This window comes from Trachypithecus francoisi, unplaced genomic scaffold (assembly GCF_009764315.1).
Source record: "Trachypithecus francoisi isolate TF-2019V2 unplaced genomic scaffold, Tfra_2.0 Lachesis_group2, whole genome shotgun sequence".
NCBI lineage: Eukaryota > Metazoa > Chordata > Mammalia > Primates > Cercopithecidae > Trachypithecus > Trachypithecus francoisi.
Window position 1 is genome coordinate 73,389,611 of NW_022681465.1, and position 27,526 is coordinate 73,417,136.

The 27,526-nt window shown below is 37.0% G+C and overlaps 1 protein-coding gene across 7 annotated transcripts in view; it reads right to left on the reverse strand.

Annotated features, from left to right (window-relative positions):
- Positions 1 to 4,681: 4,681 nt before the first annotated feature.
- Positions 4,682 to 27,526, reverse strand: part of FYB1 (FYN binding protein 1) — a 171,538-nt gene continuing 148,693 nt past the window's right edge. For all 7 annotated transcript variants that reach the window (XM_033179428.1, XM_033179434.1, XM_033179432.1 and 4 more), the window contains 5 exons: positions 26,189 to 26,288; positions 25,575 to 25,737; positions 9,865 to 9,898; positions 7,748 to 7,779; positions 4,682 to 6,890 (listed from right to left, as the gene is read on the reverse strand). In XM_033179428.1, the coding sequence (XP_033035319.1) occupies positions 6,868 to 6,890; positions 7,748 to 7,779; positions 9,865 to 9,898; positions 25,575 to 25,737; positions 26,189 to 26,288 (352 nt within the window). In that variant the 3' untranslated portion in view covers positions 4,682 to 6,867. The remainder of the gene's footprint in view (positions 6,891 to 7,747; positions 7,780 to 9,864; positions 9,899 to 25,574; positions 25,738 to 26,188; positions 26,289 to 27,526) is intronic.

Below are 27,526 nucleotides of genomic sequence, written 5' to 3' on the forward strand. Positions count from 1 at the left end.
GTTGGATAGCTAGAGTGGCCTGTCCTTCATCTGATTTATTTCTTATCAAAAATGGCAAAGATTGCAGATTAACTGCATGGGCCAAATCTGGCCTACAGAGATATTTTTTTTCTCTGAATAGTGCATTTAAAAAATTGAATTTATGATAAAAACAAGTGGAAATTTTATATATAAACCTTGCTATTCAGCTTCTCTTGAAAAAGAGGAGACTCAACACGGGGCTCACAATTCATCAGAGTTGAGTCATACATACATCAACAGGACCTACGTGGGAAACAAATAGCAAACTCAGATTGGGAAATTTGAGGAAGGCTTCATTCAGGGATTGTTTACAAATGTGTGAACAGTGTGTCAGGAAGCCACAAAGTAAAACACAGTACCCTAGGACTGGTAAACACAGGAAGTGGTTGCAATCCTGAAGGAGCAAGTCCAGGGAGAAGCACTGGAACCCAGAGAGCCAGCACAATGTGGAAAAGCCTGTCCGACAGAGCTGTGGCCTTTGAGTAAAGGACACCTCCAGCTTGTAAGAATTTCCCTGAGAGGATGCTGAACAAATAAATATCCAAACCTCACTCCCTGTCCCTCTCACTGAGTGCTATTGCTCCCCTACAGGCCCAATGAAACTGGCAGCTAGAAGTCAAGGGAGCCTCTTGAGGCAGTCCATAATGGTTGGTCTCAAGAGGCACAGAACAAGATGGAGAAGGTTGGAGAGGGGGAATTCAGAGGACCAAACAGAAGATACCCAGCATAATTAGCAACTCACTCTCATGGACAGAGCTTATATTCTACAGTTTGCCACAGTCCCCCACCTTCTCTAGTGTCTCCATACCAAAACTGAATATCAGTTACCATTTATCATCATGCCAATATGATGTTTCTCACATGACAAAACCAATTTTCTAACAATGTCTGTATCAAAAGTGAGCAAGGAATGCTAAAGGACCAAATTCTTCAAGAAGACTGAGGGAAAATAATACATCAGAGAAATATTAATATGTGTTTAATATGTAAGCAGAATATAGCTTGATCTTCTCTTAAAATATTTTTGGTTGGTTGTGGTGGCTCACGCCTATAATCCCAGCACTTTGAGGGGCCAAGATGGGTGGATCACTTGAGCCCAGAAGTTGGAGACCAGCCCGGGCACACCCATCTCTACAAAAATAAAAAATTAGCCAGGCCTGGTGGCACATGCCTATAATCCCAACTACTGGGGAGGCTGAGGTGGGAGGATTGCTTGAGCCTAGGAGGCCAAGGGTGCAGTGCGCTATGATGCCACCACTGCTCTCCGGCCTGGGCAACAGAGTGAGACCCTGTTTCAAAAAAAATTTTTTTATATACCCTGTTTCACTCATGAGGTAGAGTTTGCTTTCCCTGAATTTTTTTTTTTTTTTTTTTTTGATACGGAGTCTCACTCTGTCACCCAGGCTGAAGTGCAGTGGTGTGATCTCGGCTCACTGCAACCTCCACCTCCTGGGTTCAAGCGATTCTCCTGCCTCAGTCTCCCAAGTAGCTGGGACTACAGGCACTCACCACCACACCCAGCTAATTTTTTGTATTTTTAGTAGAGACAGGGTTTCACCGTGTTAGCCAGAATGGTCTCCATCTCCTGACCTTGTGGTCTGTCCACTTCAGCCTCCCAAAGTGCTGGGATTACAGGCGTGAACCACTGTGCCTGGCCTCCCTAAATTTTTTATTGGGAAATTATCTTTCCACCACTAAGTGTAGTCTTGTTTGAGAGGATAATTCTAGGTGACTTTTTGCTACTATGGGAGCTGAAGGGTTAGAACCCTCCCTTCCTCCACCACATGGTCAGGCACATGACTCAAGCACAGTCAATGGAGTTCTCTCTGTAGGGAGTTTGACTCATGAGTAAGTTACCTAAGGGCAATAGTAAATTTCTCTTGCTTGCTGCCAATCATGAATAATAACTGAATCATTATCTAAACTGAGGAGGAAGACCATTAATAGGTTGATATTTAAATCTACTTTCCAACATTTGGGAAACTTTTCTAACTCAATAGGCTGTGGAGAGAGTTATAGAGGAATTGCTGGTTGCAGATGAACCCCCAAAGATGAGAAGTACCTGTTGAGCATTTATTCATTTCCCAAATTTGTCAATAAAGCTGAAGATTGTGCCTATGCTCCAGACTACTTTAGGAGAATGTACATACAGCCTACTGTTTTCCTGGAGAGAACAGAATGGAAACTGTTCATGATTGTGCAATGTCATCTTGTACAGGACATGACCTTCCCAGGATGGCCCACAGATAACCATGAGCAAGGCAAAGTCACAAAGACTGGCTATTTTGGCCTGAAGGAAGATAAGTATTGGGCCGTCTTTACTCCAGAGGCCCCAGTCTGGTTGGCTGAATCTTTGTCACGCTTGCATCACGTTCACGTTCAACCTCTTTCTCTGCCCTATCTTGCCTCCTCCTGTTCCCTTCACAGATATTGATCCTTAATAGACATCTCTTCCCTCAAACTCTATGCCATCTGTTTCCAGAAAGCCTGATGGGTGACATCATTGCAATCAGCTTGGTCTTGATTGCTTCAGGGAATCTGTCTAAGGTGGCCAATGACTTACGTGTTGGTAAATCAAATAGGGATTTCTTGGTCATCAATTTATTTAACCTCTTATGGCATCTGAAATAGTAATTAAGAAAAAATTACAGTGGCAGCCCACAGAATTAACACAGTTCTTGCAGACACATCATTCATTGATTCTTTCATTATTAAATATACAATGAAGGGCTTTAAATACAACATAAAGTAAGAAATATAAAAACAAATAAGACAAAATCATTTGTTTTCTAGGAGCTCTATTTAATGATATTTCATTGGATAGATGGAGAATAAAAGAGGATAAAGAGAGCAGCCTCCATGTCTTGAGCTTGGATGACTGGATGGTTCAGATGTCACTCAGGTAAAATCGATAGGAGGGATAATTAATTTTAGGGGGAAAGAGAAAAGGTTCCTTTCTGATTTCCATGAGCTACAGGCACCTGCGGGATATCATGTAGAGATGACTTCAGAGTAATCATAGCAGAGATCAAGTTGCAGTTAAGTTAAAGATTGAATATACCCTGAGCATATGGCAAAGGATGAATAGGGATGGGAGATTCTCAAATGTGGCTGAGTATTAAACTCATATTTAGAGTTAAGGAAAAATGAACTCCAAAGTTTCTTCCCTAGAGATTTTTATTTGTTGATCTGCAGAGAAAAATGTGTATTTTTACAAACTCTTCAGATGTCCTGTGTTCAGTTTGGATTCTCTGGAAAGCAGACACCAAGATGGAGTGAAAATGGGAGGGGAGGAATACATGTGTGGGTGGGGAGGAATACATGTGTGGGTGGGGAAGAATACATGTGTGGGTGGGGAAGAATACATGTGTGGGAGGGGAGGAATACATGTGTGGGTGGGGAAGAATACATGTGTGAGAGGAAATGGGAAGGGAGCTGGAGAAGGCTGGAGGAGCTGACAGACTGCTGTGCAAGTCTGTACCAATAAAGGCAGGTTGGAAGTGTCTCCGAGCACTCTGCAGGTTTAGCAAGCTTGTCAGGGAGTCCTCAAACTGAAGTTGGCCATGTGAGGAGTTGTGTGTCTTTCAGGAATAGGCCTGCCTCGGTATCCCTGCAACTCTCAGTCATTAGCTAGAACAGCCTGGTCTTGGCACAAACATTGTGATGGATTTCAGAATGCAGCAGGTGAGGACTTTTGGACAATTAAATGCCCCATAGTTGGAGGTCTTTTAGGCACATTCTCCTGGCTGCCACATGTACCCTGCCATTTTAAGTCAATGAAATGAGAAAAAAAAAAAAAAAATCCAAACAGGCTGTAGCTGGACAGGTTTTTAGGCCTAAGGCAAAGTTTCATGTTGTTTTTTAGATGGGAAAGATTTCAATGTTTGTAAGTCTAGAGAAAGGAATCTGTACAGTGGGAAAACCTAAAGAAGAGGGATAGAGAGAGGGAGGAAGAAAGGGAGAAGGAGAATGAGAAAGAATGAATTGTAAAGGACGAACACTCCAGAAAAGGCAGGAAGAAATGGGATCCGAAGGTTATGGCTTTGAGTTTAAGGCATGACATCTTATTCTCTGGGACAGTGTCTGGATATGGGTTAAGGTCGAAGGTTGTAGGGAATTGAAAGGAATTGCATTTAGTTATCTTAATTTCTGACACTAAAATAGGAGTCAAAGTATTAGGAGCCTTGGTAGCAGGTTTGATCTTGAAGAGGAGATATCCCATCTTCTGAGGCTGAAGCTAAAGAGTCAGAGTTGGATGCAGAGAAAGACTCTTTTGTAGATGTAGGATCAAGTTAAGGGAGAGGAAGCCTGATGGCATCAATATTAAAAAATATATTTATTTATTTTTTTTGAGACAGGGTAAATTTGTTTTGAGACAGTGGTACAATCATGGCTTACTGCAGCCTCAACCTCTCAGGCTCCAGTGATCCTCCTACCACAGCCTCCTAAGTAGCTGGAACTACAGGCATGTGCCACCACACACAGCTAATTACTTGTATTTATTGTAGAGACAGGTTTTTACCAAGTTGCCCAGGCTGGTCTGGGACTCCTGGGCTCATGAAACATGCCTGCCTTGGCCTCCCAAAGTGCTAGGATTACAGATGTGAGGCACTGCATCTGGCTAGCCTCAATTTTTTTAATGAAGTAGGAGGCAAGGTTATCCATTGAAGGTATTATTTATTTGCAGCTCATCTCAAGTGACAAAATTCCATACATAAGACTATAACATAAATCATATTTAATATATTAAAAATAATACTTCAAATATATCTTTCACATTAAGATGATTATCTATTATGTAAATCTTTCCTAGGTGTATGTGTCTGTTTCCTGATGTATAAACCAAAACTCTGAAATATTCTCTTGATCTAACTTTGACTTTTAAAAACTGGCATTGTATTGAATTGATTAATTCTCAATCAGAAAAAAAATTGCTGACAGACTGCAATGCAAGTCTGCCTCAACGAAGGCAGGAGGAGGGATGGTTGGAAGTGCCTCAGGACACTCTGAAAGTTTAGCAAGCTTATCAGGGAGTACTCAAACTAAAGCTGGCCAAAAACTTCAGCATAAAAACTATCCTTCTGTGTATTATATATATTTACTACCAAACTTAATAAACAAAAACCACTTTTGAACCAGGTAATTTTATGTAGTATGAAAAGAAATTCATCACATGGTCATATACTGGCTAATGCTATCTACAAGTAGACATCAAAATATTTCATAATTTGAGGGAATCTTTAGAGATTAGTGGTTTCTAATCTGGGGGCCTCAGACACCCAAAATCTATATATTGACCAGTGGAAGTTGATGATTTATTATCAAATTTCAAAGCACCTAATGGAAACCCCACTTCATCTCTGTGAAGATTTTCAGTTCCTTTGCAGTTATTTGAAATTATTTCAATTCTGTGGGGCCGCTTCAGAAACTCCAATGGGCCTTTGTAATATTAAAATGTGGAGAATGCTTTAATCATTATTTCGTCAATGAGCTTAAAAAATAGACAAAAACTTCTGAAACATGGGACTGAAGTAGGAGGAGCATTATAAAAGCCTAAGGTAATTGGTAGTGAAGAGTTGGAAAAACTTACTTAGTCTAATCTTGTAATTTACAGATGAGGAAACTGAGAAGATAAATAATTTATTCAATATCACTTGATGGTTCATTAGTAAAAGGGCCAGCATTAGGATTTGCTCATTTTGTACTCTAGGAGTTGTTAAAAGCACTTAATATCTTCTTTTCTTGGGTGTTAGGATTTTTCATTTTTTAAATCATGCTATTTAGTGTTCTTAACATTTGAAAACCAAATGCTTCATATTTTGTTTTTGGATTGCTTTGGGAATGAGTATGTACTGTTAGAGAATGGCCCAATCCAAACACTAGAGTTTTAATAATTTCTACTCCCTCTGCTGGCCAACTTTCCAGTAAAATGTTTTTTTAAAAAAAGAGAAAAAAATGCAGCAGTAATTGAAACAAAAACAAAAACTTTAAAAAGTGTCTTCATTATAAATAGGTGCCATGCCATAAAAGCCTAGCTAGTTTCAAGGTCCATTCTTCCATTCCTCATGATTTTAGGGTTATCCTCATTCAGATCTACTCTACTTATAATAGTACTTTAAACAGAGCACAGAATTAAACCATTAGCATGTGAATCTGCAAAAAGAGAACTTGTTTTAGACTCTTCTACAGTTTAGACTTCAATGTGCATACTAAATGCATAACATTCGTATCAAATAATTAACATTTATATACAATTAACAAATAGGGACAAATTTTATACAAAACTTCTTCTACACTTAAATTTTTGAAAACATTTAACCCACTAGCAAGAGGTAAGACAGCACTGCCTTTTTAAAAGACAGGTCACTTGAATAGAGAATATAAGATGTAACCATAAGTAGAAGTATAAACAATAATTTTTCTTCTTGTGGAATGTTTTAAAATTTCCTTTCTTACATTACTATTCTTCCTTAGGTTTTTTTAGACAGGTCGTTTCTTCTTGAATGATTTTCCTTTTTCTTTTCTTTTTACTTTTTGAAGGGGGATTATTTACTGATGGTCTAAAAGAAGCACCTTCAAATTCTTCATAATTGTAGCCAAAGCAGAAATGGGATATTTAATAATTCTTACATCTCACTAATGTAGTCTTCTGAGATAACAGTTAAGCAGAGAGACCATTTTCTATGTTCAAACTTTAAAAACTTTGTAATGATAATTGGGATTTCATAACAAATGATAATAAGTGGTTTTGTGCATTGATTTTCTTGATACCCAATAACATGCCAATTAAAATCCAGACTTCACACTGGCACCTAAGGAACACAGCAGGATGACCAAAGCTGAGTGTTAGTCATTGTCATAGATGCAACCTGAAAGAAAAAAACACAAATTTAAATATGGTTATTAAAAACATATTCTCTAAGTATTCCAAGTTTGGAAATGTGGGTGATTCATACTCTCTTGGTTAAGGATGAAAAAAAAATAGAACTGGCTCACTTTATAAAAAACGAGTTAAACGGAAGACCATATTTTTAACTTTTATTATTTAGTATATAATTCCAACAAAATTTCTGGACAGATTTATTCTCTATTAAAATGAGACTCAAGATTATTTTATGTGGCACTTAAATATTTACTTTTTGGTAGTCACTCTGAACAAGGTTGAAGATATTAAAGATCAAGAATTGTAAGTTTAAAAGACTAAAGGACATCATGGTCAACACCATGCATCATTTCAGTTAGACTAATTTTTTTTTTTTTTTTTTTTTGAGACGGAGTCTCGCTCTTTTGCCCAGGCTGGAGTGCAGTGGCCAGATCTCGGCTCACTGTGATTAATTTTTTAGATTATAGTTTGGAACTATATGATGCTTAGAGAATATTGGTATTACTGGTTATGAAATAAGTACCTATCTATTTGCCAAAACTGTTTATTTGTTTGGATAAAAGAAATTCTCATTATGAGTCACAGTACAATAAAAAATTTACCAAACATTTTTATACTTCTGTTTTCAAAGAAATAAATGAGGTGTTTCCTTAATTTTCCATCTTGTGGGAAATGTGGTATTGTCCCCCCATTATGCCAGGGCATTTACCTCTTCTAACATTTTCAAATGATTCAAATTCTGATCAGATTGGAAGTCTCTAATCCAATAAACTATTTTTAGTATTTATAAAAACAGTAAATTCACTATGACTGTTCGCTGGGGTGGTACTACATAAGACTTACCATCAGCAATGTCATCATAGATCTCTCCGTCACTGTAAATGTAAAAAGAAATTTTTATTTTAAAGAAACTATCATCTTAGCATTACAGCAATATATAGAAGATTAACAGTATGATTTTATATGGCACAATTAAGGCTTTTAAGCATAGTATGCATTTTTAAGTAGAAATAAATTTGATATTCATTATCTCTTCTTTCATTGACTTAATCTAGTCCTGTGCTTCATTTTACATACAGAATAATTAAAACATCCTTCAAGAGCATAGACTATGCCTTACTCATCTTTGTAAGACAAGTTTGTTAACAATGTACTAAGCATCATGGAACAACACTCCCATTGGGGGCCTTAATTCAAAGCAGCAATGGACTTTTATATCTGTTAATATCAGATTAACACTTTCACTTGAATTTCAAATGGTGAATGAAATACAATAATAATTGGCATAGGAAATGGTTGCATCACTCTCACATTTTAATTATAACTCACAAATATAATAAAATATATAAATATTAGTTACAGAATAAGTAACCAAGATATTATTATTATGGTAATTCTTATATAATTTTAAAACTATTACTTATGATGATAGGTAGCATCCATAATAGTAATTTTGGCTACTTTTACACATTTTAGGTTTTGCTTGGCCCTGAATCTTTGTGATATTTTCTATCCGACAAACATAATGAGTCCCTTCTATGTACCAGGAGACATAAATATGAGTAAGGGACAAGCTTTGCTTTTAAGTACCTTATAATCAAACAGGAGATTATGTAAGAAATAAAAATAGAGACTATTATAAACATGAACATTGCCTTGAAATGTAAGATATACTTCTAAAATTCAGAAATGTAGGGTGGCTTTTTCACTTAGACCAGACTTAGTGTTTGCTGTACAATCTCTGTGCTTTATCATGGAAGCAGCACCAGGCCCTTCAAACTGCCGCCAACTATGGCAGATGCTGTGAGTTCCCTATGTCTTCTGTTTGGATCTTTTCTCTGAGATGGAGGGGGGGTTTGGCTAATGGAAATCTCATCCAAATGCAGGAAGGATAGATTTTTCTGTCATTTATACAATAAACATTTATTAAGTATTTGCTTCAATAGGTGGTGAACCAACAATTACTTACAGAGTATGCTTTCTAAATTCTCTCAATCAGCCTGTAATAATCACTGATGCAAATGTTGTCCTATTATTTGCCACATATTCTGTCCTTAAAATTTGTATCTTTCATAGAACCAAACCTATTGAAAGTCTCATGCCTCCCATTGTCATTAATGTGCTCAGGAGAACAAAGGTATTATGATTATTTTTCTTTGGCCACCACTAGTTTGCCGACAAAGCTCTTCACACTGATTTGTGTTTTTCTGATTGGTGTCAGGTTGTTGATGGATACACAGTTTGTGACTCCTCATGGATCTTTTCATTGCGCTGAATTCTGTAAATCTTTGCATTGGCATGTGACCTAATCTGATAATGGAGTTCATTTCTTACACTGGGTTACTTGGGACAGAATCTTATGTTTCAGGGGACTCCAAAGGCACACTAGTACCAGACTGTGACAGACTGTGACAATATCTTATTCATAAGAATAGAAGAATCATTGACGACCGTCTTCTTCTCTGGCATGCTTCCAAAAAAGGCAACATAGTACTCTACTATGCCTAGTGTGAGTGAAGCAAAGCCCTTAATTAAGGGCTAAACTATGAACTGTTAACAGGTGATATTAGCACCTACTGTGAAGTCACTAATTGGTCCCAAATTAATTCCATTCAATCAACTGCATTAGCAAGTAAAATGTAAAATATTAATGAAAAGGTTACTGGCTTTGACCTGTCTTCAGTGTTTGCTGAGAGCCTAATGAATATATAAAACTATTAACTATGAGCTGTACAATTTTAAATGAGAAGGGCTTCTTGCCTATTTAAAAGAGTAGCACTTTATGAAAACCTTACCTTTATTGTGGATACTAACATGTTAATGTTAGTATAGCATATTGTTTTTAAATTTATTTATGATAGTTCAGTAGCTTACATTATTTAAATAAGATTAGAAATATTTTTAAAAGAAAAGCACAAAATTCTTTTCACAAACATAGTAGTAGAAGAAAATGGGCTTACTTGTCTGCTAGATAACTCCGAAGGACATAACCATCTATGAAGGAAAAAGGAAATACATTTCATTAATAATACAGGTTTGAAAAATCTTTAGTATTTCTTTCAGGAAATCAAAACACAATAGAGTAATCATAGTATACTGAATAATTGTATCTATCTCTGGAAATGACCCATTTTTCTTACTTGTGTCTACTTTTGTGTCCATCCTTTCTTCTCCTTTTCTCCCTAACTTTTCTGTTTCTCTATTATGTCTCTTTTTTTGCTCCAATTTCAATCTTTCCTCCTTTCTCCTTTAAATAAAAAAAAGCAACTTTTTTTCATTAAGCTTCTGTAGGCTATAGAACAGAGTTCTTTCAATTTTTAATCTATTTCTTCAATGTGTTACCCCATGATCCAGTTTTAGGAAGAATTGAGTAAGCATGGATTATAAAAGTAGTTTATTGGTAAGTATTTTAAATACCACCAGATCTAAGACTTACTTTATAAAATTTTATTATATTGAGCAGAGATACAACTGTATTCAACTCCCCTTTCAGATGCCAGCCAGCTATTGACTACTACGGGGACTATGCATTGTAAATAGTCTCAAACAGGTCTCTTTTACTCTGTATGGAAGAAATTCCTCTACTGCTTTGCTATTGGACAGTATCAACATTTGCATTTCATCACTCATGAAGCAAAAGCATTATTGGAAGAGCACACACTATGGATTCTGTGATGCCTGGTTAAGTAGAAAATAAACCATATTTTATGCAGGAAAGCTAAGTTTTGTTGTTGTTGTTGTTGTTATATGAGGGGCACCTTATATTTGCCCCTCATTGTGCAAATATTTCCCGGGAAAAATATAAACTGTTTTTCTTAAGAAAATGCCTGCTGATATCTAATTAATATCACTAATCTTTGGAATTGTTAGTTTTGTGTTAGTACCTAAAATCCGTTGTATGCTTGAGATTAGTACCATTTATTGCTTCCTCAATACAATCTCTAAATAATTTCTCTCAGTGAGTCAATCTATTGATCTTGGTCCACTTTAGATCTAATTTTAGTTCTGAATCAAAGCAAGCATGTTACAAATTATAAGGAGAAAGCTCATAAGCAAAAATTAATAATACAAATGATAAACTTACTTAAATGTATTGATGTCATATTGCCATTGATTAAACATGAAAATATTTTTTAAAAGTTAGAATCATAAAACTGAATTTATACATTAACATTTAAGAAAATGAACTTTCCCTTGAAGTGTTACAGGGTTAAAAAAAAACTCCACTAAAATATTTTATCAAGAAGCTTATCACTTTTTAATAAAAGCTATTTATAAGTATTATATTTGGAAAATAAAGAATCAAAGTTATCCTTGAATTCTCATAGTAGGAAAGTAATGAAACATGTGCCAAGATAATAAAAGCACAATGACATATTACTCAGAGTATAAAAAATTAGAAGTAGGAAAAGTAATGAAACACTAGGAACATAGGAAAGTAATGAAATATGTCAAGATAATAAAAGCACAGTAACATACTACTCAGAGTATAAAAAAACTAGAACATGTTGCACCTTCCTTCATATTTCAATTAATGCAAAAGTAGCAAAAAGTATTAATGTAAGAATATCTACAATTAATATCTATAGTCCGTGGGTAGGTTTTGATATCACAGTTCATTTCATATTAACAGACTTTCTTTTTAAATAAGGTATACATAATAATTTAATGTAATTTTTTTAAAGGGATAAGCTCATGTCCAACAAATTCAATTCTACATGTGTCTCTCAAAAGAGAAAAATCTGTGCAAAGAGCAAGCTTATAGAACAAATTGCGGATTTTGTATCAGGGTCCTCATAATTGAAATAACTTTTTATCTATACCTATACTTAGGGCTACACTAAAATTAGAAGTTTTCTACAGATAGTAATAGCCATTGACTTCTTTTTATCAGTTAAAATTGGGGGTTCTGCTTTCATTTTGGATTTTTTCCTAAAACAAATTGGAAAATAACACAATAGTAAATGTTCCCATAATATACTCATGTTGATGTTAATAATTTAAAAATAATGATGTATATGAACTGAAGCTTTCAACACTGAAGTCAGTCTCGTATGATTTGGTAGGACTTCATACACTCTCTGAGCTAAAATTGGATGATAAATAGAGAAATATGTAAGAGTTATAAACTGTTGTTAGAGACTGCATTTATTCTGGCATCAGATATAAAGTTCAAAACAAAGAGAATGTGATCACCATTTTTAGAAATTAAAGATTTTTATTTGCTTACACTTTTAGGTAATCTATTTTTAAAAACTAATTTATGCTAAAATTTTGCAGGCTTCGATAAAACACTAAATGTAGAGAGCTAAAACAGTCCTTTACATGACCAAAGTTAATCATTCATGATAAACAGCTTAATACCTCAACTTTACAAATTGCTTATAAAAAACGTATTCTCTTAGATTCTCAACCTGTATTTCCATTCCCTCCTATATCTGTGTGTTCAAGAGTTCGAAGAACAGCCTTCTCTTGTGTTGAACACTTTGTTGCTGTTGTGTGTTTGTGTGAAATATGTAAACATCAATAATTAGGAATATTATTTAAGAAAAATGTATTAGGGAGATAGAGTGTGAGATGGTACTATGCTGCAGAAATGATGTGATAACATGGGGCTTGCTAGCTATAAAATCACAATTATATAGCCTTTTTACAGGGTAAATGAGTTTTAATACAATACAGGTTTTGCTGTCTAGTACCTTTAAAAATCTCAGCTAAAACTTCATTCTATTAAAAGCATGATTCATGACAGTGTCAAAACAAGTGACTTACCATAAATTTTTAAATAATCTCTCCATTATAGGTCCTAGAAATATATCTATATTTTTTTGCAGTAGGAAAATCTGTTTGTTCATGTTACATATTTACATTTATTATAGGGAATGTTAGTGAAAAATATAAACACATGAAATAACAACAACAACAAAAATCTCATCATGGTCTGTATCATGTAGAAGGGCAGCTATGTTTAGCATTGTAATGTTGTGAGTGCGGGCACACCAGGGATTCTCACATATCATATGAAATTATTATTTGGAAACTTCACATTTATAGAGCAGAACATAATGGCTTGAAACAAATGTTTTGCAATACGTGGTGGGATAGAGCCAGTCGGGAAAACAACACCCACCCCCCATATGTGCCAGTTAATTTCTTCCCCAAATGTTTGCTTGCTACAGTGCAGATGTGTCTCAGGACTAATGACTCACCTTTTAGAAGGGTATTGTGAATACAGATTAACCAAGGGAATAGAAAATAATCTTTGGAAAAGTGGAAATTATCTTCATTCTAATATTTTCAAATTTTTACTTAATAAAAATGAAAACATACTATTTCATCATTATTTCATTTGTTGTGGGTAAATCCAGAAATAAAGTTAAATGTACTCAATTTGGCCTCACGCAGTTTAAAAACAAGAAAATCATATTGTATAGATTTACTTAGGCAAGTGGAACAATGTCCAATTTCAGTGGAAAATGCTCATAATAAAAGAAAAACCAGAGTGTTATGTATAATACTGACTATAAATTATTATCCTAGTTTTATAAAAATGTTCACTCTTCCCCTCTTCTCTGTTTCTATTGTTATTTCTGGAGCTTCATATTTAGACAACATTTTAACTTTCTAAATTTTAAAAATTTTCTTTCAGTGAGCATGTGTTGTTTTAAAACTGAAAACAAATTATGTAAGTTAAAAAAAATGATTAATTGGATTTGGGAAGATTGAAAGCACCTTTAAAATCCCTTGGTCTTTGATGCCTAAAGAAAATGGAGAGCATTTTGGCCACAAATAACTCAGACGAAAAGTATCTCATTCTACATTTTCTGTAGAAAGTTTTTTTCAGCAGCGCGAGCGACACAGAAGACCGGTGATTTCTGCATTTTCAACTGAGGTACTGGGGTCATCTCTCTAGGGAGTGCCGGACAATCGGTGCTGGTCAGCTGCTGCAGCCTGACCAGCAAGAGCTGAAGCAGGGCGAGGCATCGCCTCACCTGGAAGCGCAAGGGGGAAGGAAATCCGTTTTCCTAGCCAGGGGAACTGAGACACACAACACCTGGAAAATCGGGTAACTCCCACCCCAATACTGCGCTTTAAGGAAACAGGCACACCAGGAGAATATATCCCACACCTGGCCGGGAGGGTCCCATGCCCATGGAGCCTCCCTCACTGCTAACACAGCAGTGTGCGGCGATCGATCCGCAAGGCAGCAGCGAGGTTGGGGGAGGGGCGCCCGCCATTGCTGAGGCTTAAGTAGGTAAACAAAGCCGCTGGGAAGCTCGAACTGCGTGGAGCTCACAGCAGCTCAAGGAAGCCTGCCTGTCTCTGTAGACTCTACCTCTGGGGACAGCGCACAGCTGCAGTCCAATAGGGGAAAGAGCGGGGGCCGGTGCAGACGCGAACGACTCTGTCTGACAGCTTTGGGGAGAGCTGTGGATCTTCTAACGCGGAGGTTGAGATCTGAGAACGGACAGACTGCCTGCTCAGGTGGGTCCCTGACCCCTGAGTAGCCTAGCTGGGAGACATCCCCCACTAGGGGCAGTCTGACACCCCACACCTCACAGGGTGGAGCCACCCCTGAGAGGAAACTTCCAAAGAAAGAATCAGACAGGTACACTCGCTGTTCAGCAATATTCTATCTTCGGCAACCTCTGCTGCTGATACCCAGGCAAACAGGGTCTGGAGTGGACCTCAAGCAATCTCCAACAGACCAACAGACAGTCCTTCTGACTGTCAGATGGAAAACTATCAAACAGGAAGGACACCTATACCAAAACCCCATCAGTACGTCACCATCATCAAAGACCAGAGACAGATAAAACCACAAAGATGGGGAAGAAGCAGGGCAGAAAAGCTGGAAATTCAAAAAATAAGAGCGCATCTCCCCCTGCAAAGGAGCGCAGCCCATCGCCAGCAACGGATCAAAGCTGGTCAGAGAATGACTTTGATGAGATGAGAGAAGAAGGCTTCAGTCCATCAAACCTCTCAGAGCTAAAGGAGGAATTACGTACCCAGCGCAAAGAAACTAAAAATCTTGAAAAAAAAGTGGAAGAATTGACAGCTAGACTAATTAATGCAGAGAAGATCATAAACGAAATGACAGAGATGAAAACCATGACACGAGAAATACGTGACAAATGCACAAGCTTCAGTAACCAACTCGATCAACTGGAAGAAAGAGTATCAGCGATTGAGGATCAAATGAATGAAATGAAGCAAGAAGAGAAACCAAAAGAAAAAAGAAGAAAAAGAACAAAGCCTGCAAGAAGTATGGGATTATGTAAAAAGACCAAATCTACGTCTGATTGGGGTGCCTGAAAGTGAGGGGGAAAATGGAACCAACTTGGAAAACACTCTTCAGGATATCATCCAGGAGAACTTCCCAACCTAGTAGGGCAGGCCAACATTCAAATTCAGGAAATACAGAGAACGCCACAAAGATACTCCTCCAGAAGAGCAACTCCAAGACACATAATTGCCAGATTCACCAAAGTTGAAATGAAGGAAAAAATCTTCAGGGCAGCCAGAGAGAAAGGTCGGGTTACCCACAAAGGGAAGCCCATCAGAATAACAGCAGACCTCTCGGCAGAAACTCTACAAGCCAGAAGAGAGTGGGGGCCAATATTCAATGTTCTTAAAGAAAAGAATTTTCAACCCAGAATTCATATCCAAGCCAAACTAAGCTTCATCAGTGAAGGAGAAATAAAATCCTTTACAGATAAGCAAATGCTTAGAGATTTTGTCACCACCAGGCCTGCCTTACAAGAGACCCTGAAGGAAGCCGTAAACATGGAAAGGAACAACCGGTACCAGCCATTGCAAAAACATGCCAAAATGTAAAGACCATCAAGGCTAGGAAGAAACTGCATCAACTAACGAGCAAAATAACCAGTTAATAACATAATGACAGGATCAAGTTCACACATAACAATATTAACCTTAAATGTAAATGGACTAAATGCTCCAATTAAAAGACACAGACTGGCAAACTGGATAAAGAGTCAAGACCCATCAGTCTGCTGTATTCAGGAGACCCATCTCACATGCAGAGACATACATAGGCTCAAAATAAAGGGATGGAGGAAGATCTACCAAGCAAATGGAGAACAAAAAAAAAGCAGGGTTGCAATCCTAGTCTCTGATAAAACAGACTTTAAACCATCAAAGATCAAAAGAGACAAAGAAGGCCATTACATAATGGTAAAGGGATCAATTCAACAGGAAGAGCTAACTATCCTAAATATATATGCACCCAATACAGGAGCACCCAGATTCATAAAGCAAGTCCTTAGAGACCTACAAAGAGACTTAGACTCCCATACAATAATGATGGGAGACTTCAACACTCCACTGTCAACATTAGACAGATCAACGAGACAGAAAGTTAACAAGGATATCCAGGAATTGAACTCATCTCTGCACCAAGCAGACCTAATAGACATCTATAGAACTCTCCGCCGCAAATCAACAGAATATACATTCTTCTCAGCACCACATCGCACTTATTCCAAAATGACCACAGAATTGGAAGTAAAGCACTCCTCAGCAAATGTACAAGAACAGAAATTATAACAAACTGTCTCTCAGACCACAGTGCAATCAAACTAGAACTCAGGACTAAGAAACTCAATCAAAACCGCTCAACTACATGGAAACTGAACAACCTGCTCCTGAATGACTACTGGGTACATAACGAAATGAAAGCAGAAATAAAGATGTTCTTTGAAACCAATGAGAACAAAGATACAACATACCAGAATCTCTGGGACATTTAAAGCAGTGTGTAGAGGGAAATTTATAGCACTAAATGCCCACAAGAGAAAGCAGGAAGATCTCAAATTGACACTCTAACATCACAATTAAAAGAACTAGAGAGGCAAGAGCAAACACATTCAAAAGCTAGCAGAAGGCAAGAAATAACTAAGATCAGAGCAGAACTGAAGGAGATAGAGACACAAAAAACCCTCCAAAAAATCAATGAATCCAGGAGTTGGTTTTTTGAAAAGATCAACAAAATTGACAGACCGCTAGCTAGACTAATAAAGAAGAAAAGAGACAGGAATCAAATAGACACAATAAAAAATGATAAAGGGGATATTACCACTGACCCCACAGAAATACAAACAACCATCAGAGAATACTATAAATGCCTCTATGCAAATCAACTAGATAATCTAGAAGAAATAGATAATTTCCTGGACACTTACACTCTCCAAGAACCAGAAGAAGTTGAATCCCTGAATAGACCAATAGCAGGCTCTGAAATTGAGGCAACAATTAATAGCCTACCACCAAAAAAAGTCCAGGACCAGATGGATTCACAGCTGAATTCTACCAGAGGTACAAGGAGGAGCTGGTACCATTCCTTCTGAAACTATTCCAATCAATAGAAAAAGAGGGAATCCTCCCTAACTCATTTTGTGAGGCCAACATAATCCTGATACCAAAGCCTGGCAGAGACACAACAAAAAAAGAGAATTTTAGACCAATATCCCTGATGAACATCGATGCAAAAATCCTCAATAAAATACTGGCAAACCGGATTCAGCAGCACATCAAAAAGCTTATCCACCATGATCAAGTGGGCTTCATCCCTGGGATACAAGGCTGGTTCAACATTCGCAAATCAATAAACGTAATCCAGCATATAAACAGAACCAAAGACAAGAACCACATGATTATCTCAATAGATGCAGAAAAGGCTTTTGACAAAATTCAACAGCCCTTTATGCTAAAAACGCTCAATAAATTCGGTATTGATGGAACGTACCTCAAAATAATAAGAGCTATTTATGACAAACCCACAGCTAATATCATACTGAATGGGCAAAAACTGGAAGCATTCCCTTTGAAAACTGGCACAAGACAGGGATGCCCTCTCTCACCACTCCTATTCAACATAGTGTTGGAAGTTCTGGCTAGGGCAATCAGGCAAGAGAAAGAAATCAAGGGTATCCAGTTAGGAAAAGAAGAAGTCAAATTGTCCCTGTTTGCAGATGACATGATTGTATATTTAGAAAACCCCATTGTCTCAGCCCAGAATCTCCTTAAGCTGATAAGCAACTTCAGCAAAGTCTCAGGATACAAAATTAATGTGCAAAAATCACAAGCATTCTTATACACCAGGAACAGACAAGCAGAGAGCCAAATCAGGAATGAACTTCCATTCACAATTGCTTCAAAGAGAATAAAATACCTAGGAATCCAGCTTACAAGGGATGTAAAGGACCTCTTCAAGGAGAACTACAAACCACTGCTCAGTGAAATCAAAGAGGACACAAACAAATGGAAGAACATACCATGCTCATGGATAGGAAGAATCAATATCGTGAAAATGGACATACTGCCCAAGGTTATTTATAGATTCAATGCCATCCCCATCAAGCCACCAATGAGTTTCTTCACAGAACTGTAAAAAACGGCTTTAAAGTTCATATGGAACCAAAAAAGAGCCCGCATTGCCAAGACAATCCTAAGTCAAAAGGACAAAGCTGGAGGCGTCACGCTACCTGACTTCAAACTATACTACAAGGCTACAGTAACCAAAACAGCATGGTACTGGTACCACAACAGAGATATAGACCAATGGAACAGAACAGAGTCCTCAGAAATAATACCACACATCTACAGCCATCTGATCTTTGACAAACCTGAGAGAAACAAGAAATGGGGAAAGGATTCCCTATTTAATAAGGGTGCTGGGAAATTGGGTAGCCATAAGTAGAAAGCTGAAACTGGATCCTTTCCTTACCCCTTATACGAAAATTAATTCAAGATGGATTAGAGACTTAAATGTTAGACCTAATACCATAAAAACCCTAGAAGAAAATCTAGGTAGTACCATTCAGGACATAGGCATGGGCAAGGACTTCATGTCTAAAACACCAAAAGCAACGGCAGCAAAAGCAAAATTGACACATGGGATCTAATTAAACTAAAGAGCTTTTGCACAGCTAAAGAAACTACCATCAGAGTGAACAGACAACCTACAGAATGGGAGAAAATTTTTGCAACCTACTCATCTGACAAAGGGCTAATATCCAGAATCTACAAAGAACTCAAACAAATATACAAGAAAAAAACAAACGAGCCCATCAAAAAGTGGGGAAAGGATATGAACAGACATTTCTCAAAAGAAGACATCCATACAGCCAACAGACACATGAAAAAATGCTCATCATCATCTCGCCATCAGAGAAATGCAAATCAAAACCACAATGAGATACCATCTCACACCAGTCAGAATGGCAATCATTAAGAAGTCAGGAAACAACAGGTGTTGGAGAGGATGTGGAGAAATAGGAACACTTTTACACTGTTGGTGGATTGTAAACTAGTTCAACCATTATGGAAAACAGTATGGCGATTCCTCAAGGATCTAGAACTAGATGTACCATATGACCCAGCCATCCCACTACTGGGTATATACCCAAAGGATTATAATTACTCTACTACAAAGACACATGCACACGTATGTTTATTGCGGCACTATTCACAATAGCAAAGACTTGGAATCAACCCAAATGTCCATCTGTGACAGACTGGATTAAGAAAATGTGGCACATATACACCATGGAATACTATGCAGCCATAAAAAGGATGAGTTTGCGTCCTTTGTAGGACATGGATGCAGCTGGAAACCATCATTCTTAGCAAACTATCACAAGAAGAGAAAACCAAACACCGCATGTTCTCACTCATAGGTGGGAACTGAACAATGAGATCACTTGGACTCGGGAAGGGGAACATCACACACTGGGGCCTATCATGGGGAGGGGGGAGGAGGGAGGGATTGCTTTGGGGAGTTATACATGATATAAACGTCATGCACATGTACCCTAGAACTTAAAGTATAATAAAAAATAAATTAAAAAAAAAGAAATTACAAAAGTATACATTTTGGAGAAGTAATAAAATGTCCATGAAATCTTCAAAAAAAAAAAAAAAAAGAAAGTTTTTTTCAGTGACAGGAGGTGGGAAAACGCACAGCTTATGAGACATAGAGTTGTGGAATATGTATAAATATTAGCAAGAAACTTAACATTTGGCAATGTGCCAGAAATTTATATTGAAGATTTCAATGCCTACACAGTAGGAGCGTCTACAAGTCAATGGGTGAGGCTTGATCGAATGTGATAATGCCTGTAAAAGTGGCTTATGCCCCACTCCGTAATTGTAAGGGATTGTTGTTCTTGCTTTAGCCTTTAATTGTTATCATTACAAACTTTAGGTTGAAATAGGCTATACTTTTCTTTCTCTGATGGATTAAAGAAGAATGGAGGGTAAGGATAACATCAGTTTCACCTTGGTGCTCGGTTACAAATGCAAAGGCATCTGTAAACAGAAGATGCAGAAATAAAGAACCAAAAGATTTAGAGGCTCTGCAATGGCATGTAACTAACTACATCACTAAAGCTAAAGGAGAGAACTTCTGTCTTCTAACCAGTTAAAGTATTCAGCGGACTTGTTTCTGTGAGTGTCTGTATGTCAGACTTTCATCTGGCTATCCAACTGCAGTTTCCAAATTGTTTCTTTCAATCTAGCAAGTCCCATGCAAGGTGCAAGGCATTGTGTAATGTGTTGACAATACAATGTTGAGAACATTTCATTGAAGTGACTCTGAAGCTCAGAGTCTAATAAGAGTAATAGATTGATAAAACAATAATGACAATGACAGCAGCAAAAGAAGTATCATGGTAGAGTTGGGGAGAGATTAACTGTGATGGTGTGGCTGGGAGTAGGGACTGGGGGTGCTTCTAATTTTAGATGACAACTGAGTTGTTTTTAATAGAGAATCATGGGCATTCCAAGTTGAATTCCTAGCATAGTAGGATGAAACACATAATTTTTTTTTTTTTTTTTTGAGACAGAGTCTCTCTCGGTCACCCAGACAGGAGTGCAGAGGCGCAGTCTCGGCTAACTGCAACCTCTGCCTCCTGGGTTCAAGCGATTCTCCTGCCTCAGCTTCTCTAGTAGCTGGATTATAGGTATGCGCCAACATGCCTAGCTAATTTTTGTATTTTTGGTAGAGATGGTGTTTCGTCATGTTGGCCAGGCTGGTCTCAAACTCCTGACCTAAAGTGATCTGCCCACCTCTACCTCCCAAAGTCCTGGGATTATAGGCATGAGCTACTGCGGCTGGCCAAAACACGAGATTTATTCAGGGAATGACAAGTGGATAGTTTGTATTTCTGAAGTGTCAGTTGTAGATGGAAAACAGCAGTGGGTGAGCGTAAGCCTAGATGATAAAGAGTTTTATGTGCCAGCCTAAATACTGTATTTTTAGAATTAATATTTGGATAACATTGTGGGGAAATGGATTCTGAGTGTAAGGGCAAAGACAGACATATCACTAGAAAGGCTATTGCAATCATCTAGGAGAGGGAGGGTTAAACAATCTTATAGAGGTGTGTGAAGAATGAATTAGCTATTTTTAAAAATTAAGAATGTCAAGGACCCAGTCCATGGAAGGAGTAAGCAGGTTTGTAAAAATTAAGAAAGGCAGGAGGTTAGGAAAAATAAAACTGAAATTAAGCAGATAAGATGATTAAATCATGGAATAATACTTAACCTGAAAGTCAGTAGCATGCTCCTAGTGCCTCTCCCTTACACCCGCATCCCTACCATGTGAGTAACTGCATATCCAACTGACAGTACTTGCATTTAAAATTTTTTTCACTGATGACTTTTCTCTGGCTTCTGGCTACCTTCCCAGGAATAGGCTTCAGCTCCTGAAGGACAGGAGTTGGTGTATAAATACCCCAATTTGTTTCCCACTGGACGGGATAACACTAACACTTGGGGGTCTCCAGCAGGATCAAGCTCCAATAATCCAAGTGGTAACTTTTTTGATAATAAGACTTTATTGGCTGCCTTCGCTTCCCTATCTCATTTCTCCACTTGCCACTGGCATTTTTGCAGAATCACTTTATGGGGAAGCCAAACACAGTGCAATCAATCTAGAACTCAGGACTAAGAAACTCAATCAAAACCGCTCAACTACATGGAAACTGAACAACCTGCTCCTGAATGATTACTGGGTATATAACGAAATGAAGGCAGAAATAAAGATGTTGTTTGAAACCAATGAGAACAAAGATACAACATACCAGAATCTCTGGGACACATTTAAAGCAGTGTGTAGAGGGAAATTTATAGCACTAAATGCCCACAAGAGAAAGCAGGAAAGATCTCAAATTGACACTCTAACATCACAATTAAAAGAACTGGAGAAGCAAGAGCAAACACATTCAAAAGCTAGCAGAAGGCAAGAAATAACTAAGATCAGAGCAGAAATGAAGGAGATAGAGACACAAAAAACCCTTCAAGAAATCAATGAATCCAGGAGCTGATTTTTTTGAAAAGATCAACAAAATTGATAGACCACTAGCAAGACAAATAAAGAAGAAAAGAGAGAAGAATCAAATAGAAGCAATAAAAAATGATAAAAGGGATATCACCACCGACCCCACAGAAATACAAACTACCATCAGAGAATACTATAAACACCTCTACGCAAATCAACTAGAACACCTAGAAGAAATGGATAATTTCCTGGACACTTACACTCTCCCAAGACTAAACCAGGAAGAAGTTGAATCCCTGAATAGACCAATAGCAGGCTCTGAAATTGAGGCAATAATTAAGAGCCTACCAACCAAAAAAAGTCCAGGACCAGATGGATTCACAGCCGAATTCTACCAGAGGTACAAGGAGGAGTTGGTACCATTCCTTCTGAAACTATTCCAATCAATAGAAAAAGAGGGAATCCTCCCTAACTCATTTTTTGAGGCCAACGTCATCCTGATACCAAAGCCTGACAGAGATACAACAAAAAAAGAGAATTTTAGACCAATATCCCTGATGAACATCAATGCAAAAATCCTCAATAAAATACTGGCAAACTGGATTCAGCAGCACATCAAAAAGCTTATCCACCATGATCAAGTGGGCTTCAACCCTGGGATGCAAGGCTGGTTCAACATACGCAAATCAGTAAACGTAATCCAGCATATAAACAGAACCAAAGACAAAAACCACATGATTATCTCAAGAGAGCAGAAAAGGCCTTTGACAAAATTCAACAGCCTTCATGATAAAAACTCTCAATAAATTCGGTATTGATAGAATGTATCTCAAAATAGTAAGAGTTATTTATATTATATACCATCTCACACTAGTTAGAATGGCAATCATTAAAAAAATCAGGAAACAGCAGGTGCTGGAGAGGATGTGGAGAAATAGGAACGTTTTTACACTGTTGGTGGGACTGTAAACTAGTTCGACCATTGTGGAAAACTGTGGCAATTCCTCAAGGATCTAGAACTACAAATACCATTTGACCCAGCCATCCCATTACTGGGGATATACTCAAAGGATTATAAGTCATGCTGCTATAAAGACACATGCACACATATGTTTATTGCAGCACTATTTACAATAGCAATGACTTGGAATCAGCCCAAATGTCCATCAGTGACAGACTGGATTAAGAAAATGTGGCACATATACACCATGGAATACTATGCAGCCATAAAAAATGATGAGTTTGTGTCCTTTGTAGGGACATGGATGCAGCTGGAAACCATCATTCTCAGCAAACTATCACAAGAACAGAAAACCAAATACCGCATGTTCTCACTCATAGGTGGGAATTGAACAATGAGATCACTTGGAATGTGTGTCAGACCTCACTTCTACATTTTCAACAAGATCCCCATTGATGTGTATGTACTTCAAAGTTGGAGGAGCATTGCTTTAGATAAGACTTGCTGCTAAGCATAAGAGACTTAGGTCACTATGGCAAGATTTTCTTCTACCATACTAAGGGCAAGATATGCACAAGCTTCAGCTAGTGCCCTGGAGAGAGGTCTATGTGACAAATACTAGGACAATTCTCTGTTGTGAAAAATGGGAAATTATTTGGAAAGTAGAGGACAGAAAACATATCATTTAGACTTATCACCTTATTGAGCCTTTTTTTGGTATTTAATTTTGTTTTTAGTTCAGTTTCTCTTATTTGCATGATTTTATAACATGGCTATAAATCCTACCCCAAATTAAACAGCTTTCTTACTTTTTCTACCATATGTCATGAGAGATTCATCATATTACTATCATAATTTTCATTTAGAACATTCAATTGGGTATATTCATCATAACATTTAATAATTTAAAAATCTTTGAACTTTTAAATATTTTTTGATGCAATTTGATGCTTATAGTTCTTTTTGCACTTATGGTTATTCCTTAAGGTAGATCCTCGCAAATCCTAGTCTGAATGGGGGTTTTCTTTGTCCCCTGGGTATCTTTCTACATATTATCTTCAGTGAACTTCCAATCTTAATATTACACTGCCACGGCCCTTTATCTTTTGTGTCCACATTCCGTATTTTCCTTTGAAAAGCCAACCACACCTCCTCCGTGATAAACTTTACATCCATTTCCTCCACCCTTGAGTCACTGTGTTTTATTCTTGAAACTCCATTTCAATTCCTGTCCCTGAGTCACCTTCCTCCCATTAAAATTAAACTCAGAGTCCATGTTTTCCATGCAGATTGACTAAGCTGATATGGGGCAGCTGTGGTGGCTATTCAGTTTCAAATATAAGACAATGTAATTTTGAATTACTCTTCTCTGGATTTTAAATAAGCTTTCTTTTGAAATTTGGTAAACATATTTTCGTCAGCTGAAATTTTCTATTTTTTTTGTTGTTTGTTTCTTGAGTCAGGGTATCGCTCTGTCACCCCAGCTGGAGTGTAGCAATGCGATCATGGCTCACTGCAGCTTGGAACTCCTCAGCTCAAGTGATTTTTTCTGCCTTAGCCTCCCGAGTAGCTGGGACTACAGGCACACACCACTATATCTGGCTATTTTTTCTTTGATTTTTAGTAAAGACTAGGTCTCGCTATGTTGCTTAGGCTAGTCTCAAACTCCTGAGCTCAAGCAATCATCCTGTCTCAGCCTCCCAAAGTGCTGGGATTACAGGCATGAGCCACCGCACCTGGCTCCCATCTGTCAACTTTAATAGCTGATAAAGTCAAAGGAGACAGGAACTTTTTTGGATTTATTTGGAATAGTATGTTGCACTAAGTGTGTTCAAATAAGAAATGAAAACAAGTGAATTTGCAAGGTAAGAAAACTGGAAATTCTAGGTGTGAAATATCCAGAATTCTATACAATTCTGTATAATTTGAAATTCTACATAATTTTAAAACCAGGCCAGAGCAAGAGACACTGTCTACTTTAGCACAGTGGTTCTGACTTTAGTGTATACATGAACAAGCTAGGGAAAAAGTTATTGACACATTTTTACCTGATTTCTAGAACTCATGTTTCAGCAAGTCAAGGGTGGGTCCAGGAAACTGTGATTTTAATACACACACAAGGGCTTTCTGATGCTGATGGTCTGTAGGACTGCATTTTGAGAGGCAGTAATTTGGCATTATTTTTGACACAGAGTATATAGATAGTATGTGGTAAATAAAAAGAGAATAAAATACATTGATTTCAGCACAGCATAATGATCAACTTCCGAACGATTGCCACAATTTACAAAGGATAGAGCAAAAAGATAAGAGTTAGTAAACACAGAGTCGTCACTAAAACATGTCTGGTTGTTAAATTCTGGGGTGACATATATGTATATATTGTAGTATAAGCAGTGACTTACATTTCCCTTCTTCATTTCTGCAGAGAACTTTTGTATCATCTGTGTTTTGTATAACTTCTAGAGATTCACCGGGTTTTACCTGTAGATCTCTGGTTCCCCACTTTTTAGAAGTTACAGAAGTTGTAACTTTAGTTGAATATAGGACTCTAATTTCACCATCATACTAAAAAAAAGAGAACAATATTTAAATTATTGGTTTATGTGCATTATTGAAACAACTTATTTATTGATTTATTAAAAAGGTATTTGCTAAAGAGATAATCAGTGTTTTAGAAATATAATGTAGGAATATTAAAGAAAATTTTGAGGGACAAACATCATTCATAACCTCATCAACCTAATATAACAATTATTTTAGTACCTTCTTATTAAGGTTCAAAGGACAGCTAAATTTAGATGATTATCACAGTATGAATACTGTGCATGTCATAGCTTGCTTAATTTTTTATAAAAATAAATTTAAATCTAAAATAAATTTTGTTCAAAATAAAAGGGTTATAATAGCTAACTGTAATATTGATAATTACACTTTAAAGTGTGCATTTTGGTACTTAAAAATCATTGGATTTTTCAGTAGAGCTTTGTACTTTGTATAATATTTAGATATGACATACTTTAAATTTTTTCCTGAAGTCTTTTTCTTCTTTTTCCTGCTTTTTTAGCTTCTTAAGGTCCTTTTCTTCTGTCTTAGCTTTTCCAATATTAGCTCCTTGACTAGGATGGCAGAACACACATAAAACAACACTTTGTTTAGAAAATATTAAAAGAATAGTCCATAACAGAGACAATTCATAACATTATATTTTTAACTTTTTGTTTCAGTTAATTCTTTTTGTTAGAAATCCAGTAACTGTCATTGTAATAAATGATGACATTTCATAATGTAGAAGGGTTTCCTCAAGCGAATATAGACTATGAGAATTAAAATGGGAGTGAGAGATTAGATCCCTTCTTATACTGAACCACATAAAATCACTGAGTCATGGTTTAAACATGGTTGCATGTCAGCGGTTTCATATGACTTAATCTATTCTTAAACCTCCCTAAATTATCAACCCTTTCTAGATAATTATGTAGCTTGGCAAATGTCATAAGAAGGGCTTTTTAAAAAAGAAGACTTCAAAAAAGAATCAATTTTTATGGTTTATAACATTTATATGTTATGTTGTTCAAATCTACTTAAAATGCAGCCAGAGTTTTGGTTAATAAAAAAAATCTTGTGTAACAGTTAAGATTTTCGATATCATAAGAAGGAGCTTTTAAAAAATATGGCTATTATTGATCTTTATCTTCATCACTTTATCAATTGCCCGTGTATGTCTGTGTGTGTGTGTGTGTGTGTGTGTGTGTGTGTGTGTGTATGAAAGAGAGAGAGAGAGACAGAGGAGGAAGAGGGAGAAAGTAAGAAAGATAAGCACATCCTAAGTGTTTACATGAGTTAATGGACTTATTTTTTTTAACTGCTAGGATCCAGGTATAGAAATTCACTATATTTTGTAGATACCAATTACCCTAATATAAGTGAATATGCCTAAAACAGTGATTTTCTAGCCTGTCCACACACAGAATCACCTGGGAAGCTTTTAAAGCATACTACTGCTCTTGCCCAATTCCTGGACATTCTAATTTAAATAAATTTTAAGATTTAATTTAGTCTGAGCGAGGTCCAGGTAGTGATGGACACATTTTAAGAGCTTCCCGCACAATATTAATTTGTAACCAAGGTTGAAAACCATTCACTAGGGTTAAATTATGAATGGTAGGGAAGGTCTGTAGATATCTTTAGTGAGCATTTTAAAAAATTAGAATATAAGAATTTTTATTTAGATGATCTAAGATAAAGTTTTGTTTGTAACCAATTTATTTTAAGTTTAATTCTCAATTTTGGAATCTTGGCCTTTAGTTCATTCATTGTGGAAAGAATTGGCACAATATCTAGCTCAGGTTCTGCA